The 20,067-nt window shown below is 42.7% G+C and overlaps 1 protein-coding gene across 3 annotated transcripts in view; it reads left to right on the top strand.

Annotated features, from left to right (window-relative positions):
- Window positions 1-20,067, top strand: part of ddr1 (discoidin domain receptor tyrosine kinase 1) — a 49,325-nt gene that overhangs the window by 8,622 nt on the left and 20,636 nt on the right. For all 3 annotated transcript variants that reach the window (XM_056232577.1, XM_056232576.1, XM_056232575.1), the window contains exons 2-3: window positions 13,976-14,128; window positions 17,067-17,169. In XM_056232577.1, the coding sequence (XP_056088552.1) occupies window positions 14,032-14,128; window positions 17,067-17,169 (200 nt within the window). In that variant the 5' untranslated portion in view covers window positions 13,976-14,031. The remainder of the gene's footprint in view (window positions 1-13,975; window positions 14,129-17,066; window positions 17,170-20,067) is intronic.

The raw sequence follows: 20,067 nt of genomic DNA, 5'->3' as shown, positions 1-20,067 counted from the left end.
CGACTAGCATCTTCCAGTCACGGGCCATGGCTAGCTGTCCAGCTTCTGGTTTGGTAGGGGGATGGTTGGACTTTTTCTGTCCCTCTCGGATGAAGGTTGGGGCCGTGATGGACTTGATTGCTCTCAGGGGCAAGGAGTTGGTGGTATTCCTCTGGCTCTCAAGAGCTGCTGCCAGACTCTTGAGGACCTGGTTGTGTCTCCAGGTGTAGCGACCTTGTGTGAGGCTGGTCTTACAACCGACCAAGATGTGCTTAAGAGTCGCTGGAGTTGGGCAGAGGGCACAGGTTGGGTCCTCGCCATACCACTGGTGGAGGTTTTTTGGAGATGGGAGCACATCATAGGTGGCTCTGATGATGAAGCTGATGTTGCTTGCCTCCATTTCCCAGAGCTCCCTCCAGCTAAGCTTTCTCCTCTCCAGGCCTTCCCACCTCATCCATTGTCCCTGCTTGGCAAGAGAGACAGCCTTTGCACTTCTTACCGCCTCCTCCTGACGGCGCACCTCCTCGACCACCATTTTCCTCCTCTCTGATGTTGAGGCCTTACGCCAAGTTGGCTTGCTTGCCGTAAGGCCAAGGCCTCCTCTTCCCAACTGGACGTGCCCTACAATGTCGCTGTGCCTCAGGGCTGATGTAGCTTGCTGCACTGCGTCGGATGGTGTCCATTTCCGTCCAGTTAACAGAGATGGAACGGCATTGCTGATGGTCTGGTCTCTGGAGTCCTTCAAAGTCATCTGGAGTCTCACTTTAGAACACTTGTACTCTTCGGTGAGGCTCGTGATAGGAAGTTCAAGGACCCCTTTGCCGTAGAGGCTAATGTTAGTCAGACATCGTGGGACGCCGAGCCATTTCTTCACGTATGAAGTCATGGTTCGCTCCATCTTCTCCACAGTTGTTATTGGGAGCTCGTAAATAGTGAGTGGCCACATTACCCGAGGGAGAAGTCCAAATTGCAGGCACCAGAGCTTGAGCTTCCCTGACAGAAGGGTATTGTTGATGTTTTCTAGACTGTTGGTAATGTCCTGCCTTACTTGCTGCACTTGGTCTTTGTCCCTGAGGCTTGCATTGTACCATCTACCCAGGCTTTTGACAGGTTGCTCAGACACTGTTGGTATTGGGTCATCACCAATGCAGAACTTCACATCTTTAAGCTGTCCCTTAACTATTGAGATGCTTCGTGACTTGTTTGGTTTGATTTTCATCCGGGCCCACTTGATGTTCTCCTGCAGTTTTCCAAGTAGCCGCCTGGCACATGCTGCAGTAGTGGTCACGGTGGTCATGTCATCCATGTATGCTCGGATAGGTGGAAGGCGAATCCCGTTCTTAGTTCGCTCCCCCCCCCCACCACCCATCTTGAGGCCCTGATGATGACCTCCATGGCCATTGTGAAGGCCAGGGGTGAGATTGTACAGCCTGCCATGATGCCTACTTCCACGCGCTGCCATGATGTTGTAAAGTCGGCTGTTGTAAAGCATAGTTGCAGGTCTTCGAAGTAGGCTTTTACTAGACTAGCGACGGATGATGGAACGTGGAAGAATTTGAAGGATTCCCAGAGGAGGTTATGGGGAACTGATCCAAAGGCATTGGCCAGGTCAAGGAAGATGACATGGATATCTCTCTTGTCTCTCTTCGCCGCTTGGATCTGGTGCCAGATCATGCTGGTATGCTCCAAGCAACCAGAGAACCCAGGAATGCCGGCCTTCTGTACGGATGTGTCAATGTACTTGTTCTTCTCCAAGTAGGTAGACAACCTCCGTGCTATCACGCTGAAAAAGATTTTTCCCTCAACGTTGAGAAGGCAGATTGGCCGGAATTGACTAATGTCTGTCGCATCCTTCTCCTTGGGAATCAGCACCCCTCCAGCCCTTCGCCACACCTTAGGTATTATTTCCTTCTGCCACACTATCCTCATGAGCCTCCAAAGATAGCGTAGAACATCTGGTGCGTTCTTGTAGAGCTTATACGGTACTCCATTCGGCCCGGGGGCTGATGCTGATCTTGCACGCCATACTGTACTCTCTACTTCCTTCCATTTTGGAGGGCCAGTCTCCAGATTGAATTCGGGAGGTTGAATAGGTGGGATGTCATGTGGGATAACTATTTGTTCATGCCTTTTTGGGTCATGGTTGACCTTTTCTAGATGTTCTTCCAGTTCCTGCTTCGGAATTTTCAGAATTCCGCTTTTTTCCTTAGCGAAGAGATCTTTAACGAACTTGAAGGGGTTTTTGTAGAACCTAGTTCTTGTGTGTTCCTTCTTCTTGCGAAGTTTCCTCAGGTTCTCTGCTCTTCGCAAGGTTGCCAACCGACACTTGATGTCCCCCTGGAGTAGCATGAGACTCTCTCTCTCTGCATCAGAGGCCTTCTTCCACTGCTTTCTCAGCTGCCTTCTCTCTCTGACCAGCATTTCGATCTCTTGCTGCCTCCTGGATTTGGCTGGTGTTGGTATTGCTTTGTCACTTCTCCTTGTGTTTACTCCAAAGTGCTCCTCTCCATAGTGGTAGATGATGTCACCCATCCTTTCCAGCTTTTTTTCTGCTGTGCCCACTTGTTGCTCCAGGATTCTTGTCAGGTCGTTGTTGACTATTTCCCACTCTCTCTTTTCAACAGCTTTGGGCCACTTCACACTCGGTTTGTGCCCTTTGATCTTTTCCTCCTTGGGAGGTCTCTGTGGTTGAGTGGGTTCCTCCACCAGCATTTCTTTGCTTGTTTTATCATCCTCAGTGACAAAGGTGCTGATGCTCTGCGAACTTTGGTTTTTATCCCGTCGCTGTGCTTCAATCGACTGATTTGACTGTTTGCTTCGTAAGAAGTACTGGTCAATGCGAGGCCCTTGTTTCTGCTCTCTCAAGCACCCTCTCTTTCCTTGGTGGGTCCTCAACCCCCTGTATGATGTTTTTTTCGCCCAGCCACAGGTGCACACTTGAAGAGAGTGTCCAGCTGCTGTTGTGGTTGTCTCATGTGCCGTGTTCTTGCTCATAGTCATGTCCGTTCCTGGGTCTGTAACCATGTTGTCAGTCATTGAGCGACAATTGACAAATTATTGCTGAAGTGAAAAAGTTTTAAAAAGTGAACGTTACACAATTTTACGTTTATTGTTATGAAAATTTCACAAAAATACTATTTAAATTTTTTATATGAAATATATATTTTCAAAAACACATTTTACTCTGAAACTGCAAGAAAAAAGCCATTAATCTAAACAAGTTGTGTTCCAAATTGGCTTGATATCTCAAAAAAAGTAAGATTTTTGTTTGAGCACAGTACCAAAAATTTCCAGTAATCTCCCATTAATTTCAAATCATTTTTGACCGCGAGGAACACAAGTGTGATTTTTTTTTTTTTCAGGACCATTTAACCTTTTTGACTCATGTCCATTTTTTTTTTTTTTTTGGTGTTCACATAGCAAGTGCCAAAACCTTTAGCAAGTTTTATACCAATAAAAAATTTCGGTCAAAAATGACACCAGAGGTTTAAAGGGAAACATCAAAACAGTGGAGCCGAGGACTCTGAGTCTCCTCAGCATGAGCATTACTCATCGATTCTTTCTCATGCCAATGTGAACGCACACATCGTGTTAAGTCATTCTCCACAGATTTGGACAGAGTGGTTGGAAACTTTTCATCTGCCTCACTGACTCAACAGCCTCACATATACACGAAGTAGTGAAATGTGACCATCTGCGCTGTCATTTAAAACTAGTTGGACACTGTTTTACTCTATCAATGTTGTATAACAACACTATGACGTTGTTATGGTGATGAAATAAGAGTAATGCCATATAATATCCTATACACTTTACTAAAAATTTGAATTGGGATTTGTCAGAGACCGGGCCTAGCGGGATGTTGAACTGTGGTGTACATTCAGGAGACCCAGGTCTGAATCCAACTTGGCAAATAACAACATCAAAAAACAGTTGGAACAATTGACCTTTTATTAAGTCCCACCCCCCTTGGTACAAGATATTTGGAGTGATTTTGGAACGATATTTCCCCTTCCGACAATCCTAGGTAAAGTCTTGATTATCTTGATGGTTCTACACATTATTTTATCAGATTGTGACCCACCCACCCCCACACACACACACTCACACTCACACATTTTCTGTAAAATGCAGTCCTTACACTATACGCGCCATTTCTTCTTGCCAGTTGTCACCATGTTTGTTTACTTTTAAATCACGTTTGATGCAGGAGATTTTGCAAGATTTCCCATGTTCACAGTCCGTACTCTGGTTATCTGTGAATGGAATCTGTTAGTGTGTAATGTGCTTGGTCACATCGCCGCACTCCACACAATAGAGGAACAAAACTTAAATCTAGGATTTCTTATCGTCATATTTGTGGTCTCTCACATTTTGAAAATCTTATCAGATTTTTAAAATCTTTTAGTGTGGCTCCAGCATAAATTCTCAGTAAAATATGATTATAAAGTGGTAAAATTATTCTTGCATGAAATAGAATGAATTTTGACATTGCAAATCCTTTTTATCTGCTTTTAATGTATTTTTTAAAAAGAAAAAAAGTAATGGACCAAAATACCACCTAGCAAAAACATTTGACCATATTTTGGATTATTCCTATGAAACTGCATTCAAGACTATCCAAACCCATAACCTCCATAGTAAAATCTTATTTAAGATAAGATCATTTCCATCCTGTAACTTTCTTCATTTTGACCTAATTTATGAATCTTATAACCACAAATGTCATTAGTGATTATGATATTGAGATTTGACATGGTGAATCCTACAAAAACTGTAAAGAAATGTCATGTTTTACTACAAAATTCAAAGGAAAAGAAATAATACACTTTCCAATATATATATTATATATATATACACTCACCTAAAGGATTATTGGGAACACCATACTACTGTGTTTGACCCCCTTTCGCCTTCAGAACTGCCTTAATTCTACGTGGCATTGATTAAAAAAGGTGCTGAAAGCATTCTTTAGAAATGTTGGCCCATATTGATAGGATAGCATCTTGCAGTTGATGGAGATTTGTGGGATGGACATCAAAGGCACGAAGCTCCCGTTCCACCACATCCCAAAGATGCTCTATTGGGTTGAGATCTGGTGACTGTAGGGGCCATTTTAGTACAGTGAACTCATTGTCATGTTCAAGAAACCAATTTGAAATGATTCGAGCTTTGTGACATGGTCCATTTGTCGGGGTTCTGTCACTTCTGTCTAGTCTATTTCTTGGTTTTGTGACAGAGCCCTGACACACCTGTTTTATCTTGTCTGTGCCTTGTTTCATGTGCTTTCATGTCTTGTGCTGTGTAGCACACAGCTTGTGTTTTACACTAGCTGTGTGCTTTCATGTTGTCATGTTTTGTGTGAACACGTGGTTTCTGAGTGTTTTCATTAGCTGCGTGTTCATGTCTAGTTTTGTGTGAGCACATGGCTGGTGATTGGTTTTACTGGCCATGTGCTTGTGTTCAGGTCACGTTTGGTGTGAGCACATGGCTTGTCATGCATGTTTCCTTGTGCCATGTGCTCTCCTGTTGATTGTCTAGCCCCTCCCATCTTGTTACCTGATTATTGATTTGTTTGCCCCACCTGTCCTCCCTCATTACCTGATTGATTCATTTGCCCCACCTGTCCTCCCTCGTTACCTCCTTTGTTTGGTCTCCCTATTTATTCTCCCTGTGTTTGCAGTCCTGTGCTGTTTCGTTGTTGCACGTACCTGGTGTGTTTCCCCTTGTTTCAAGTCAGTCAAGTCATTTGTTTTCCCCTACGGGGTAGTTTTGTTTGTATTTTTGTTTTGTTATTATCATTAAAGTACCCATTATCTCTGCACCTGAGTCCTCGCTCCTTTCACCTCCACCACACCTGACAGAACGAAACAGCCATCAGAGGACTCAGCAGAGAATGGGCATCTTCTTGTTTCCATCTCCCAGCCCTTGCCCCTCCACTCGTCAGACGATGGAACGCTATGGCAAGCTCTTTTCTCTTCGCCAAGGGGGCTCCACAGTAAAAGAGTTTGCCCACCAGTTCATCATCACTGCGGAGGGGCTCGACCTTAACAACTCTGCGCTTAAAGACATTTTTAACAGTGGCCTGAACGAGCCTGTCAGCGCCTGGGAGATGGAAATGTTGGGGATACTGTCTTTCTGGCAGTTTGTGGGGTTTGTATACAACCGTGGGGAAGAGGGTGGTCTTCCGCCTCTTGGCCCACCTCCCATTTACCTCACAAACTGCCAGGTCCCCAGTCCTCCGATGACCCCTTCGGAGAGAGGGAGGAGGAAGAACGGGTCCACCTCTTCTGCCACCTATCCTGAGGCGCCCGTGAATGCTGCATTTCCCCCAGAGGTGGCCGTGAATGCTGCATTTCCCCCAGAGGTGGCCGTGAATGCTGCATTTCCCCCAGAGGTGGCCGTGAATGCTGCATTTCCCCCAGAGGTGGCCGTGAATGCTGCATTTCCCCCAGAGGTGGCCGTGAATGCTGCATTTCCCCCAGAGGTGGCCGTGAATGCTGCATTTCCCCCAGAGGTGGCCGTGAATGCTGCATTTCCCCCAGAGGTGGCCGTGAATGCTGCATTTCCCCCAGAGGTGGCCGTGAATGCTGCATTTCCCCCAGAGGTGGCCGTGAATGCTGCATTTCCCCCAGAGGTGGCCGTGAATGCTGCATTTCCCCCAGAGGTGGCCGTGAATGCTGCATTTCCCCCAGAGGTGGCCGTGAATGCTGCATTTCCCCCAGAGGCAGCAATCTCCACACCATCGCCTTGCAGACGTAAGCGGAGGAAGAGAAGGAAGGCTTCCTCTGTCTTAACAAGTCTGGTCCTCCCAGAGCCATCCACTTTCACTGTCGAGCCCCCAGTGTTGGCCGGAGAGGCTGCAGCGCCCCCAGTGTTGGCCGAAGAGGCTGCAGCGCCCCCAGTGTTGGCCGAAGAGGCTGCATCGCCGCCTCGCTCAAGGAAATGGAGAAGGAAGAAGGCTTCCTGCTTACCACGGGGCCCGGAGGTTGTTCCAAAGCCTGCTGTGAGCCCAGAGGCCATCCCCAGGCTCATTGCCCTGCCGGCGCCACTCCAGCGCCTTGCCCTTTCGGCGCCGCCCATGCGCCTTGCCCTTCCGGCGCCGCCCATGCGCCTTGCCCTTCCGGCGCCGCCCATGCGCCTTTCCCTTCCGGCGCCGCCCCAGCGCCTTGCCCTTCCGGCGCCACCCAAGCGCCTTGCCTTGCCGGCTCCGTCCATGCTGCCAGTCAGGCTGGTTCCGCCCAAGCTCCAGGAGGCTGTCCCAGAGCCCGTTGCCAGTCCGAGGCCGTCCCAGAGTCACCCGAATGTCTTGTCCTGCCAACCCAGTCTTTGCTGCCTGACCCACCCTGGCCTTCTGCCAAGTATTCAGATCCGCCTGGTCCACCTTGGCCCTCATTCTGGAATCCTGAACCGCCTAAGCCTGCCTGGTCTGTCCCGCCATGGCCCTCTGCTGGGACTCCTGATCCGCTGGAGCCTGCCTGGTCTGTCCCGCCATGGCCCTCTGCTGGGACTCCTGATCCGCTGGAGCCTGCCTGGTCTGTCCCGCCATGGCCCTCTGCCTGATCCGCTGGAGCCTGCCTGGTCTGTCCCGCCATGGCCCTCTGCTGGGACTTCAGACCAGCCTGAGCCTCCCTGGTTCAACCCTCCCGTCCCTCCCTGGTCCCTTATAGAGACTTCCTGGACTGTCATGCTGGCTCTGTCTTGGCTCCCCTCCCTTCCTCCCCTCTTTGTCTCTGTTTTGATCTTCCCGTCTTGTGTTGTCTGCTGGTGAGTTGTCATGTTCCTGTCTTGTTTTTTTGGTGTTCCTCCTTAGGGACGCCAGGTGGCGTCCTTTAGAGGAGGGGTAGTGTCAGGGTTCTGTCACTTCTGTCTAGTCTATTTCTTGGTTTTGTGACAGAGCCCTGACACACCTGTTTTATCTTGTCTGTGCCTTGTTTCATGTGCTTTCATGTCTTGTGCTGTGTAGCACACAGCTTGTGTTTTACACTAGCTGTGTGCTTTCATGTTGTCATGTTTTGTGTGAACACGTGGTTTCTGAGTGTTTTCATTAGCTGCGTGTTCATGTCTAGTTTTGTGTGAGCACATGGCTGGTGATTGGTTTTACTGGCCATGTGCTTGTGTTCAGGTCACGTTTGGTGTGAGCACATGGCTTGTCATGCATGTTTCCTTGTGCCATGTGCTCTCCTGTTGATTGTCTAGCCCCTCCCATCTTGTTACCTGATTATTGATTTGTTTGCCCCACCTGTCCTCCCTCATTACCTGATTGATTCATTTGCCCCACCTGTCCTCCCTCGTTACCTCCTTTGTTTGGTCTCCCTATTTATTCTCCCTGTGTTTGCAGTCCTGTGCTGTTTCTTTGTTGCACGTACCTGGTGTGTTTCCCCTTGTTTCAAGTCAGTCAAGTCATTTGTTTTCCCCTACGGGGTAGTTTTGTTTGTATTTTTGTTTTGTTATTATCATTAAAGTGCCCATTATCTCTGCACCTGAGTCCTCGCTCCTTTCACCTCCACCACACCTGACACCATTATCCTGCTGGAAGTAGCCATCAGAGGATGGGTACATGGTGGCCATAAAGGGATGGACATGGTCAGAAACAATGCTCAGGTAGGCCGTGGCATTTAAACGATGCCCAATTGGCACTAAGGGGCCTAAAGTGTGCCATGAAAACATCCCCCACACCATTACACCACCACCAGCCTGCACAGTGGTAACAAGGCATGATGGATCCATGTTCTCATTCTGTTTACGCCAAATTCTGACTCTACCATCTGAATGTCTCAACAGAGATCGAGACTCATCAGACCAGGCAACATTTTTCCAGTCTTCAACTGTCCAATTTTGGTGAGCTCTTGCAAATTGTAGCCTCTTTTTCCTATTTGTAGTGGAGATGATTGGTACCCGGTGGGGTCTTCTGCTGTTGTAGCCCATCCGCCTCAAGGTTGTGCGTGTTGTGGCTTCACAAATGCTTTGCTGCATACCTCGGTTGTAACGAGTGGTTATTTCAGTCAAAGTTGCTCTTCTATCAGCTTGAATCAGTCAGCCCATTCTCCTCTGACCTCTAGCATCAACAAGGCATTTTCGCCCACAGGACTGCCACATACTGGATGTTTTTCCCTTTTCACACCATTCTTTGTAAACCCTAGAAATGGTTGTGCGTGAAAATCCCAGTAACTGAGCAGATTGTGAAATACTCAGACCGACCCGTCTGGCACCAACAACCATGCCATGGTCAAAATTGCTTAAATCACCTTTCTTTCCCATTCTGACATTCAGTTTGGAGTTCAGGAGATTGTCTTGACCAGGACCACACCCCTAAATGCATTGAAGCAACTGCCATGTGATTGGTTGATTAGATAATTGCAGTAATGAGAAATTGAAAAGGTGTTCCTAATAATCCTTTTGGTGAGTGTGTGTATATATAAAAAAATAGGGACAGAGAAAGGAGAGATTTTCTACTAATTTAGCTGTGAATTTCCTTTTTTTTTTCCTGAGATATGAACCAGATATTTCTTTGTGTGGTTACCTTGTTTGGAACTTTAAAAGTGTATTTCACTTTTATTTCAAGCTTGTCCCAGCCCTTGAGGGGTTAAACAGTGCAGATGGAGTCATGCAGGTGAAAGTCAGTGATGATGTGACATGTACTGAAATGCTTCAAGGAGTTTGCCCTACGGCTGTGTGGGTTATAGACTCTAAAACACATTTGTGAGATTTGCTTTATCAGCAGGTCTAATACTGACAGTTCTTGATGTGCTTGTGTGTGTGAACTTGCTTCAGGCCAGCCAGTTAAAACTTTGTCATGAAGGGTTTTGTTAAATGGAGCTGAACTGACGAATTTGCTGTGTGAAACTCCCCAGAGCAGAATCACACCCAGAGTGACCTCAGCTGTGTCAACCTGAGTTATGAGCCTCATTGTTACTGTATAAGGTATAGGGTGTTCTGATTGACTTTTGATGTATGCAATGAGTCATTTGAGTGTTTAAGATCTTCATCTGTTTAAACTGAACACAGTATATAGGGGCGTCATTCCAGAGCGTTTCCTATAGGCCTCCCACTGGACCAGATCCGCTGATGAGGTTGAGCTCATTCACTCACTCCAGCAGGGAGACGTGAAGCTAATGTTGCTATATCGAAAATGTTTTTCTTTGCAGAACATGAAATGAGAGTTATAGGGGAAAGTGAAAGATCAGATCAAACTGAACATAAACTTGTATTACCTTTGAGTTTACAGCTAGACTCATTTCCTGAGTTTTATATTATTCTGATGGTTTTTTTCCTTCTCCTTTACACTCAGGAGTGCTTTTTTGTCACTGCCAATAGCAAGCCATACGTATTTCTTAGAGGCAATTAAACTATGTTTGACACATTTCTGTATTAATGAAAATGGGATGATTTAGCCATTTTTTTAACTTTCATATTAGTGACAAACAGCGCGTCATTACATCAGTCTCAGCATTATATCAAAGGCATGTCAGTTCATGTGGTTGTGTTTGTAACTGCCCTGGAGTGAGGATTTCTAGACATGCAAGTACAATACAGCTCTTATCTTCAATGGGGAAATAGATCTACGTAACTGTTTATCAAAAATACTTTTTGATTAAAGATCAAATCAGAAATAAAAAATATCAACATTGAATCATACATTTGGCTTCATAAGCTCAAATAATGCCAATAGAGGTAATGTGCATGATCATTCTAGAGTAAAAAAACACACAATTAGTTCTTAACAAAGGGGACGTTTACACGACAACGATATGCTTAAAGCAGAGATGTTTTTCCTTTGAGTTTTCCCCGTACAGACGACACCATTGTCAAAACGATCCCCATTCACACGGATCCACGAAAAATACTAAAAACCCTGTAGTCTGCTGCCAAGCCATTAGATGACGATGAAACACTATAGACTCACCATGTAATACGCATGTGCATGGCGTCATAGTCTTCATTGATTCACGTTTTTTGTTGTTTACACGGAGACCGTTTTCAAAAACTTGCACTTTGAAACCCGTTTTCAAAAGTTTGCGTTTTCAGGCATCCAAAACGCTGTTGTCGTGTAAACGAACGGCCAAAGCGCATAAAAAGTTTTTTAAGTTTTTAGTTTGAAATGAACACAATTAATTACACTTTTAAAAAGGTTTCCTTTAAAGTTCGTTTTAAATTAAGTTTTGATTGTCTTCTGATGAGCACACTTATTTTAATATGTTGACTAACATACTAAAGCATATAGGCCTACTTGATTATAATTTTAACTGTACAATGTGTTATTCAATATTGCATTTAAAGTTCATTTATTTTAAATGTACTAAATTGCAACGGCATTACAAATGTGTTATTACAAATATATTGAAATACATGACATGCAAATAGACATTTGAATTAGAAATGACATTTAAAGTATATTTTACTTTACCATATTTCTGTCACGTTTTGTCTGTTTCATTTTCATTGACTTGAGTTTCATTTGTTCTAGTTTCCCGCCAGTCTTTAGTTACCATGGTCATTCATGCAATCAATACACCTGTCCGTCATTTAGTTCTTTATCATTGTATATTTAAGTTCCTCCTTATTCAGTTCATGGTCGGGTATTGTTCGTGTGTTACACGTATCGTTTGTTCATAACCTTTGGATCTACCTGTGTTTGTTTTATTGAATAAAGACTGTTGTTATTTGAACCTTTTGGAATCTTAGTCATCTTCATCGGACTACTATGTTACAATTTCAAAGACCATAGAATTATGAAATTATATAAAGATGTACTTGAGTGTTCCTTACGTGGTTCAAAAAGGCATTCTAAAGTTCATCTAATTGCATTCAATTTAAATGCCCAAAAACATTAGATTCCATTTGCACTTAAGGGTTGGTTGATCATTTATTTAGTCAGTATTATATTTTATTTTATTTGTCAAGGTCACACTTTTGTTTTTAAAGTTTGACTTGAATGACGTAATGTTGCAGCTTGATAAAGTTACCAGCCAACTGGTGACTAACTATTTTATTTTCTTGACAAAGTCATATTCAAAGAATATTTTTTATTCGAATTGGCGCTGATTTTGGATTAGAGTCTCTGTATTTTGTTCTCTCTCTCTCTCTCTCTCTCTCTCTCTCTCTCTCTCTCTCTCTCTCTCTCTCTCTCTCTCTCTCTCTCTCTCTCTCTCTCTCTCTCTCTCTCTCTCTCTCTCTCTCTCTCTCTCTCTCTCTCTCTCTCTCTCTCTCTCTCTCTCTCTCTCTCTCTCTCTCTCTCTCAATATTTTGGATTCGGTTAATTAAAATTGTTTGCTGGGTTGCTAAGGTTACGCAACAGCGATTGCACTTATTGTCAACAGACGTGAGCGGATTCACAATGCCAACTGTAATAAACTCAAACTTGGGTTACAATTGCAAATTATTTGGCACACAAACTGATATCTCTCTCCCCCTTTCTTTCTGTTTTCCCTGGGTTTGGAAACACTTGCAGCCTGTGTGTGTTGGCCACCGCCTGTCTCAAACTCAGGACAGCTGCACTGGCTGCTGCGGACACACACACACACACACACAGAGACAGTATGTTGAATATGACATGCACACACTAACGCACAGTCCATTAAGCTGGGTCTATTACATGCATGCCTCATCTACACCTCTTTTCCACACCTCCTTTCAGATTCTCCTACTCTCTTTGTCCTTGTGTCTGCACAGCTGTGCATCAGCTGTCTGTCTCTCACAGACCCCAGAAGCAGCGCTGTCACTCCGCACGGGGACAGCTGCCACCTCACACACACACTCACAGAGACCCCTCATTCCATGGATTTGTGGAACGCGCCGCTGTGAAAAACACATATACAAACACAAATCACATTCACTGAGATCATGTTGTTATGGGGATGAAATAACTGTATTGCCAGATGAATAACAGCATGAGTGATGTGTGAAAAAACTGTATGTACGCTACAGTTAAAAAATTTGGAGACGGTAAGATTTTTACAAATGTTTTTTAAAGAAGACTTATGCTTACCAAGGCTGGATTTATTTGATACAGTGAAAACAGCAATATTGCTACAATTTAAAATAGCTTTTTTCTATTTTATTATATTTTAAAATGAAATTTATTCCTGTGATGGCAAAGCTGAGTTTTTAGCATCAATGCTCCAGTCTTCAGTGTCACATGATCCTTCAGAAATCATTCTAATATGCTGATTTCTGATTATTATCAATGTTGAAAACAGTTGTGCTGCTTAATATTTTGTGAAAACCTTGATAATTTTTTTATTCTTTGATTAATAGAAGGTTCAAAAGAACAGCATTTATTTGAAATAGAAATCTTTTGTAACATTATAAATGACTTTACTGTCATTTATTATCACTTTAATGCATCCTTTAATGCAGTATTCATTTCTTTAAAAAACAACAACTTTACTGACCACAAACTTAGCAACGGTAGTGTATACATTAGGTTGAGCTGTGTTGCACTTGCAGGAGACGCAAGTTGATTTTTTTCTCCTATATTGGATTTGTCAGTTAAAAAACTTTTTTTGTTGGTGATGGTGGTGGTAGTAGTGGTTTTTAAATGTACTAAAAGAACCTTTACATGCAAACTCAAATCCCATACTCACAGAAGGGGTGATGTTAATGGAAAAGATGCCGTGCTGTGTAGTTTCTTTTTCTACATGTGGCTTTTGGAATGACAATATGTTGTGTTTGGGAGAGTTTCTAAGACTTGATGGACCACCAGTGTAAATGAAGTGATATCAAGTGCTTAAAATCCAACTGACTTCATCAAGTGGAGATGGGGTGGAGATTCCCCTCATTACACGCTATGACATCATAACTGACTGAGATAAAATTTCAGCCCAAATCAATTAATAGTCATGACACCACATTTCCACAAACTGAACCAATTAGAACAACATCTTAAAAAAACATAGCTCAGAATTACGCAAATTTTACAGCCAGGTATTCATTATTAAATAATATGAATAAAAACGTAATGTAATCATTTTCTCTCCCTTTCTCTCATCCTTAGGTATGTCTGTTGAAGATAGTTCAACTCTGGACAGGTAACCAGGTGTCACTGTTGCAATGGCAACACAGATGCTGTCGTTGTTGCCTGGCCTCCTCATGGTCCTCCTTGTTTCCTGGACAGCAGCACAGGACTTGGATTGGCATTTTGACTCTGGTAAGAATGCTCTTAGTTGTCATAAATCACAGCTAATGTGAGAAACACCCATTCTCAGTTTATTGAACTGGTTTTGTGGTCAGACCATTCAGACCCTGAGGATGTGTGGATCCTCACAAAGTCCTAAAGTCAAATTTCCTATAATCAGTCTTCTCTCAGTCGTGTCTTTATTCTCTTTGAGTCCACAGTCTTCATCTTTTCTGTTGGTTGGGGTTTCTAATGTGTTTTTAATGCCTATGAAATGTCATTAAAAGCCATTCTATTCAAGCCCAGTCTCTGAATGAAGACATATGATCCATGTGTAAGGGCTGCAGTGTTTTTCTCCATGACCAGTTACTGATAGTTAATCATATAATAAGCTGGAACGTCTGCATGTACAGCTTGCCAGAGACTGAGAGAGAGAGTGAAGGAGGGGTGAGGCAAGGAGAGATAGTGGGGGGAATTCACTTAAACGTAATGAATACTGATAGAGTAGTTTTATTGCATACACTACATACGTTTATGCACCGTTATACCATTGTTTTTCTAACATTTTTCACACACACCCTCTTTCAGACCCCCTGCATTAGTGAATTTGCCCCAGCACAACTATTGTTTTTAGTGAGAACAATGTGTTTTCACAGGAGAGAGAGATGAACGTGGAGTGCAAATAGATCAGGAGCAGAAAATGACTGTATTCGTGTCACCAAGACCGGCGTTCAGTGTCGAAACTAGAGAGCATCTGCTTATAATCTTAAATGACTGTAAAGCGCAGCTCTCATCTGCTCTGTATTAGCTGGAGGTGTGTGATAGACAGACTCATTGAGAGAGAATGAGAGAGTTTGGAAGAAAGAAAGCATTTTATTGGCAGCAGGTTGATGATGTAATGAAACAGGCACCTGTCCACTGTGTGTGTGTGTGTGTGTGTGTGTGTGTGTGTGTGTGTGTGTGTGTGTGTGTGTGTGTGTGTGTGTGTGTGTGTGTGTGTGTGTGTGTGTGTGTGTGTGTGTGTGTGTGTGTGTGTGTGTGTGTGTGTGTGTGTGTGTGTGTGTGTGTGTGTGTGTGTGTGTGTTTGTGTGTGTGTGAGGGTCTCGCTGGCTGGGCAGGGTTTGTTTTCCAGCCTCTGCATTCTTATCTCATGACTCACTTTACAGCAACTAAGTACGTCCCCCCCAAAACCTCACCCATCACCCCAAGCTTCAACACACACACACTGACAGACACACCCTCTGAACTGACACACAGGCAGGATTGACATGTGATCCGTGCGGATGATTTCAACACTGTGTTTGTGCCAGAATTTTTCTCTACTGTCCTCATTTCATCTCTTAATTTCTTTTTGTCTGCTCCCTGCACTACATCTGTGAGGCATTGCTGAAGCAATTCCAACAATGCAGCAATGCTGTTTTGGTATTTTTGTGAGAATTTGACATTGTGCCGTGTATGGGACTTCATTTGCCTATATACTGTGAGGACAAAATGCCCCAAGGATTTAGAAAAATCTGATAAAAAAAGTTAGCATGTTAAAACAAGTTTTGCACACTGAAATTCCTAGTGAAGCCCCCATTTTATTAGTAAATGTTGGAGAACGACCCTCTTTATTTTTGATTCTTTTTAATTTATTCAAAAATTAAACTCAGATTGGAACATTTAACAAAACTAAAGTTGTCTGTATTTTTTTTCTCATGACATATCACCCATACATGTGACACTGTCATTCATAAACAATGTTAAACAAAAGCCTATAGTTATTCTTTTTTCCTTCCTCAAAAGGAACTGAATTGTTAACTACAAAATACTACTTTAATTGAATTTAAATATTTGAATCCATTAACTCAGGGGAGTTTCAAACTTTTGGATGACAGGGACCCCAAAACATGATGGAACCCCCTCCTAAGATATAGTGGAAAATTGCAATTCAATAATATTGTAAGGGTGCTATACTCTGTGACTACATGTCAGAAATAATAATTTGAGAAATTAGGTCTTAAAAATATTGTTATATTTCATTTATGTCTTAGGTTAGCATGTTAGCTTTGTGCAAAATAATAACATTTTGCAAAATCTGTTTTCTTTCAAATTTCTAGTTGGACCCTCAAGCATTTCGTTTTGGAATCACCAGTTTGAAAACTTCTCAGCTCTGACACGATTTATTTGATTGATTGATTGATTGATTGATTGATTGCCTTTTTCTTTAGTTGATCAGGGTAGGTTTTTGGTGTGATTTAGTCTGTGATGATTATTATCTTTATAAAAAAAAATAAGAGTAGGAGTGCATGTCATTTCCATCATTAGGTTAAAAAAAAAGCTTGGTAAACATCAGATTTATTTTAGTATTAGTAATAGTATTCAGTAAAAGTTGTACTATTATGTATATTTAAATGATACTAAATAATTACTATTACTAAACAGGCAGTATGAATTGGAGATGATAAATTGTGCTGTGTGGTGTGCGTGTGTGTGTGTCTCAAGACCTGTCGATCTACCCCGGAAAAATCATCGCCAAGAAAATTCATGAACAGTCTCTTGCGTATGGCAAGAGATGGCTCATAGAATCACCAAGAGTCAGATACAACTGAAATGGTTAATGATTAAATGAATATATTATTATAGAATTTATTCATATTTTGAAATGGCTTTTATTTTTGATGTTCATTTTTTCATTTTAATTTTAGTTTTAGTAATTTTGTTATGTGCTTTTGACTTTTTTTGTATTTAAAATACATCAGTTTTGGTATTTTTAGTACTTCAATTTAAACTCATTTTATTTCAGTTACTTGGCAACATTTCTATTTTTTTCAGTCTAGAATTTCTTTTTCCAGCTTTATTTCAATTAACAAAAAAATTCAGTTAACAATAACAACACTGCTCAGAATAAATGTTCTGTCACCATCCTGCCTCTTCATGATGAGTTTGTGTTCAGGGTGCCTGTCTGAAGTGTTTCTTGTGTGTCACACAGCTAAGTGTCGCTATGCTCTGGGGATGGAAGACGGCACCATACCCGACTCTGACATCACCGCATCCAGCGCCTGGTCTGACTCAACCGAGGCTAAACACGGCAGGTGAGCACGAGCACATGATTTCATTTCACACATCTTTTACTCGTTGCATACATAATAAAATATTCTCACTCTCATTTGGTGTTTGTGTGATTTGTGGTTGGTTGTTTGTGTTCGTGGGCTCTGTGAGGCTCATGAGAGGACGTGATTAGGTTACATGAGATGTCAGTAATGGAGCGTGTCCTGATATAGAGCATTAGGTAATGACATTACAGCACTGTCTGTCTGGACGAGACTCACATGCTGCTGAATACAGGCCAGTACCACACACACACACACAGTAGTAGATGCAACACACACATACACATATTCTATCCCCTTACACTAAACCTACCCCTAAACCTAACCATCACAGAAAACTTTCAGCATTTTTACATTTTCAAAAAATATCATAACATTTATTAGCTATTTTCCTCATGGGGACCCAAACAATTTCCCCACAAGAAAATTTCAGGATTTCAGATATTGCCATCTTTGTGGGATCATTTTGTCCCCATAATGTAGGGTTTACCTGAACCACACAAACACACACACAACAAACACAAAAACAGCCAAAAAACAAGCTCACCATAGGTTAGCATCACCATCCAATCCTGAAACTGGTGTGTGTGCGTGTGTGTGTGTGCGCGCGTGTGTGTGTTTCTGTCTTTTGGCAACACGCAGATCATGTGGTTGTTATTAAGTCCACATTCTGTTTAAGACAGCAGGGGGATTTTGAACGGAGGGGAGAGGAGCTTACAGGAAAAATGACGCAAGCGAGAGGGGGATATACCGTATTTTCCGCACTATAAGGCGCACTTAAAAGCCTTTAATTTTCTCAAAAAACGTCAGTGCGCCTTATAATGCGGAGCGGCTTATATATGGATGGTGAACACACGTTCACCAAGACGCGGAGACAGCGCCGGCCGACTTACGCCACTATCTGGCAATGGATCGTGGATGCCTGGGCTGATATATCAGTCTCCTGTGATCCGAGCTTTCACGAAGGCTGCAGGCAGGAATAATCTCTTTATTCAGCCAGCTCATTTACCCGTATTTACTTCCTGTTTTCGACCGAAGTCCACAGTAGTTGATTGTCGAGTTCGCGCGCGCGCGATCAAACCTCCTCCACGTGTTCAACATCTGATTCGGATGAACTATCCGAATCCGAACTATCCATTTGAGCTGATATTCTCACATAGAGAACACCACACAGCACCGTCATCGGCTGACAGTCTGAGTCTCCACTGTTGCTTAGTTACCAATGATCGCGCGCGCGCACTCGACAATCGCCTACTGTGGACTTCGACCGAAAACAGGAAGAAAATACGGGTATGTGAGCTGGCTGAATAAACATCATTTTTATTCATATCTTTCACATTTACTGGAGTCAGATTCACTGTGTTCACTCACATGGCTGTGCACTTGTAATGACACATTAAGGTTGTTAAGAGGCTAAAAGCAGGTTTAAAACTTTTCCCGTTTAAGTCAACAGGGTGCAAATTTTAAAAAGAGGATAACACAGTGTAGGCAACACCGGTTTTTGTCGTTGTTATCTGTACTGACAGCACTCCAAATTTACCAAAAATGAGCTCAATGTTAAAATTGACCGGAGTTTTCCTTCAACGTTTGAACAACGTTAACGTTACCATGGGAGTGAACGGAGTTGTCAGAACGCTTAATAAAGTTTGACTTTATCTGACTGTTTTGTTGACATTTGTTGACATCTAGTGGATGCATAACGCAAACGCAGTCAAACGTTTGACTGCAGTATCTTATGCGCTTTATAATCCGGTGCTCCCTATATATGAAAAATGTTCTAAAATAGGTCATTCATTGAAGGTGCGCCTTATAATCCGGTGCGCCGTATAGTGCGGAAAATACGGTAGCCTTAAACGGGGAAGGGGAATAAAGGGGAAAGAGGCTGGAGGTTTAGAGGAATGATGGAGTGCTGAGAGGTGCTGAAGATGGGATTTATGATGGGGATACAGTGGTTTAGGGGTGTGTGTGATGTTTGTATATTTGGGAGGTTTCTCACACACATGACCTCTGAGAGAAACAGCTGTCTGACAGCATGCTGAAGACCAGAAGATACAGTGAGAAAAAGACAGAATGAAGAGGGGCTGCAAATAACAAGTATTTTGATAATTGATTAATCTGTTGATTATTCTTTCAATTAATTAATTTCAGTTTAATTTACAGTTATTCCATCTGGTAAAAATGGTACATAAACCATTGGTTTTCAACAGGCTTTAACAGTTTTTTAACTAAATAAGTACTTTTTATTTCTGTAAGCTGACTGTTGTGCTTGTATATATAAAAAAACAACACAACACTCTTCAGTTTTAAAGCAGCATCACAGATTAAATGACCAAAGTATAAACAATATTACAGAAAAACAAACTCCGTTAACTGGAATATTCTGCAGGGACAAACCTTATTTGCAGCTTTGTTGTACTTGCGATTTCTGAAACTGGGTCTGGATTGATCATTTTACACGACAGTAATTTAACAGTCTCTTCACATTTAAGTGTCCTATTCGTGGTCAGAAGAACATTTCAGTGAACTAGACTACATTTAGTTTTTGAAAGGGTCTGTGAGACTGATGCATGTGTCTTTATAGCTCTGAGGTCATGGTGAAGATTCAAGGGTGAATCAGAAATGTCTCAAACTGGTCTCAGTTTCTCGATCTCAGCTGTGTCTCAATGAGGTCTCAGTGAGGTGACAATATCCACACTTCACTGGAATATCTTATTTCAGGTGCAGTTCCCTTTGTGTTTGAGTGTTTGTGGTCTCTCGGCTGTCTGTCATCAGTGTCTCGTCACCTATGTGATAACAGTAGCTGAATGCAGAGGCATTCAGTGTTGTTCTTTCTATTATGAGTGAGTGAAGTTTAGTCTGTACTGATAATGAGCCAGTGGA

The sequence above is a fragment of the Rhinichthys klamathensis genome, unplaced genomic scaffold, assembly GCF_029890125.1.
Source record: "Rhinichthys klamathensis goyatoka isolate OS25496 unplaced genomic scaffold, OSU_Roscu_1.1 h1tg000349l_1, whole genome shotgun sequence".
Classification (NCBI taxonomy): Eukaryota; Metazoa; Chordata; class Actinopteri; order Cypriniformes; family Leuciscidae; genus Rhinichthys; species Rhinichthys klamathensis.
This window is presented reverse-complemented; position numbering and strand designations above follow the sequence as displayed.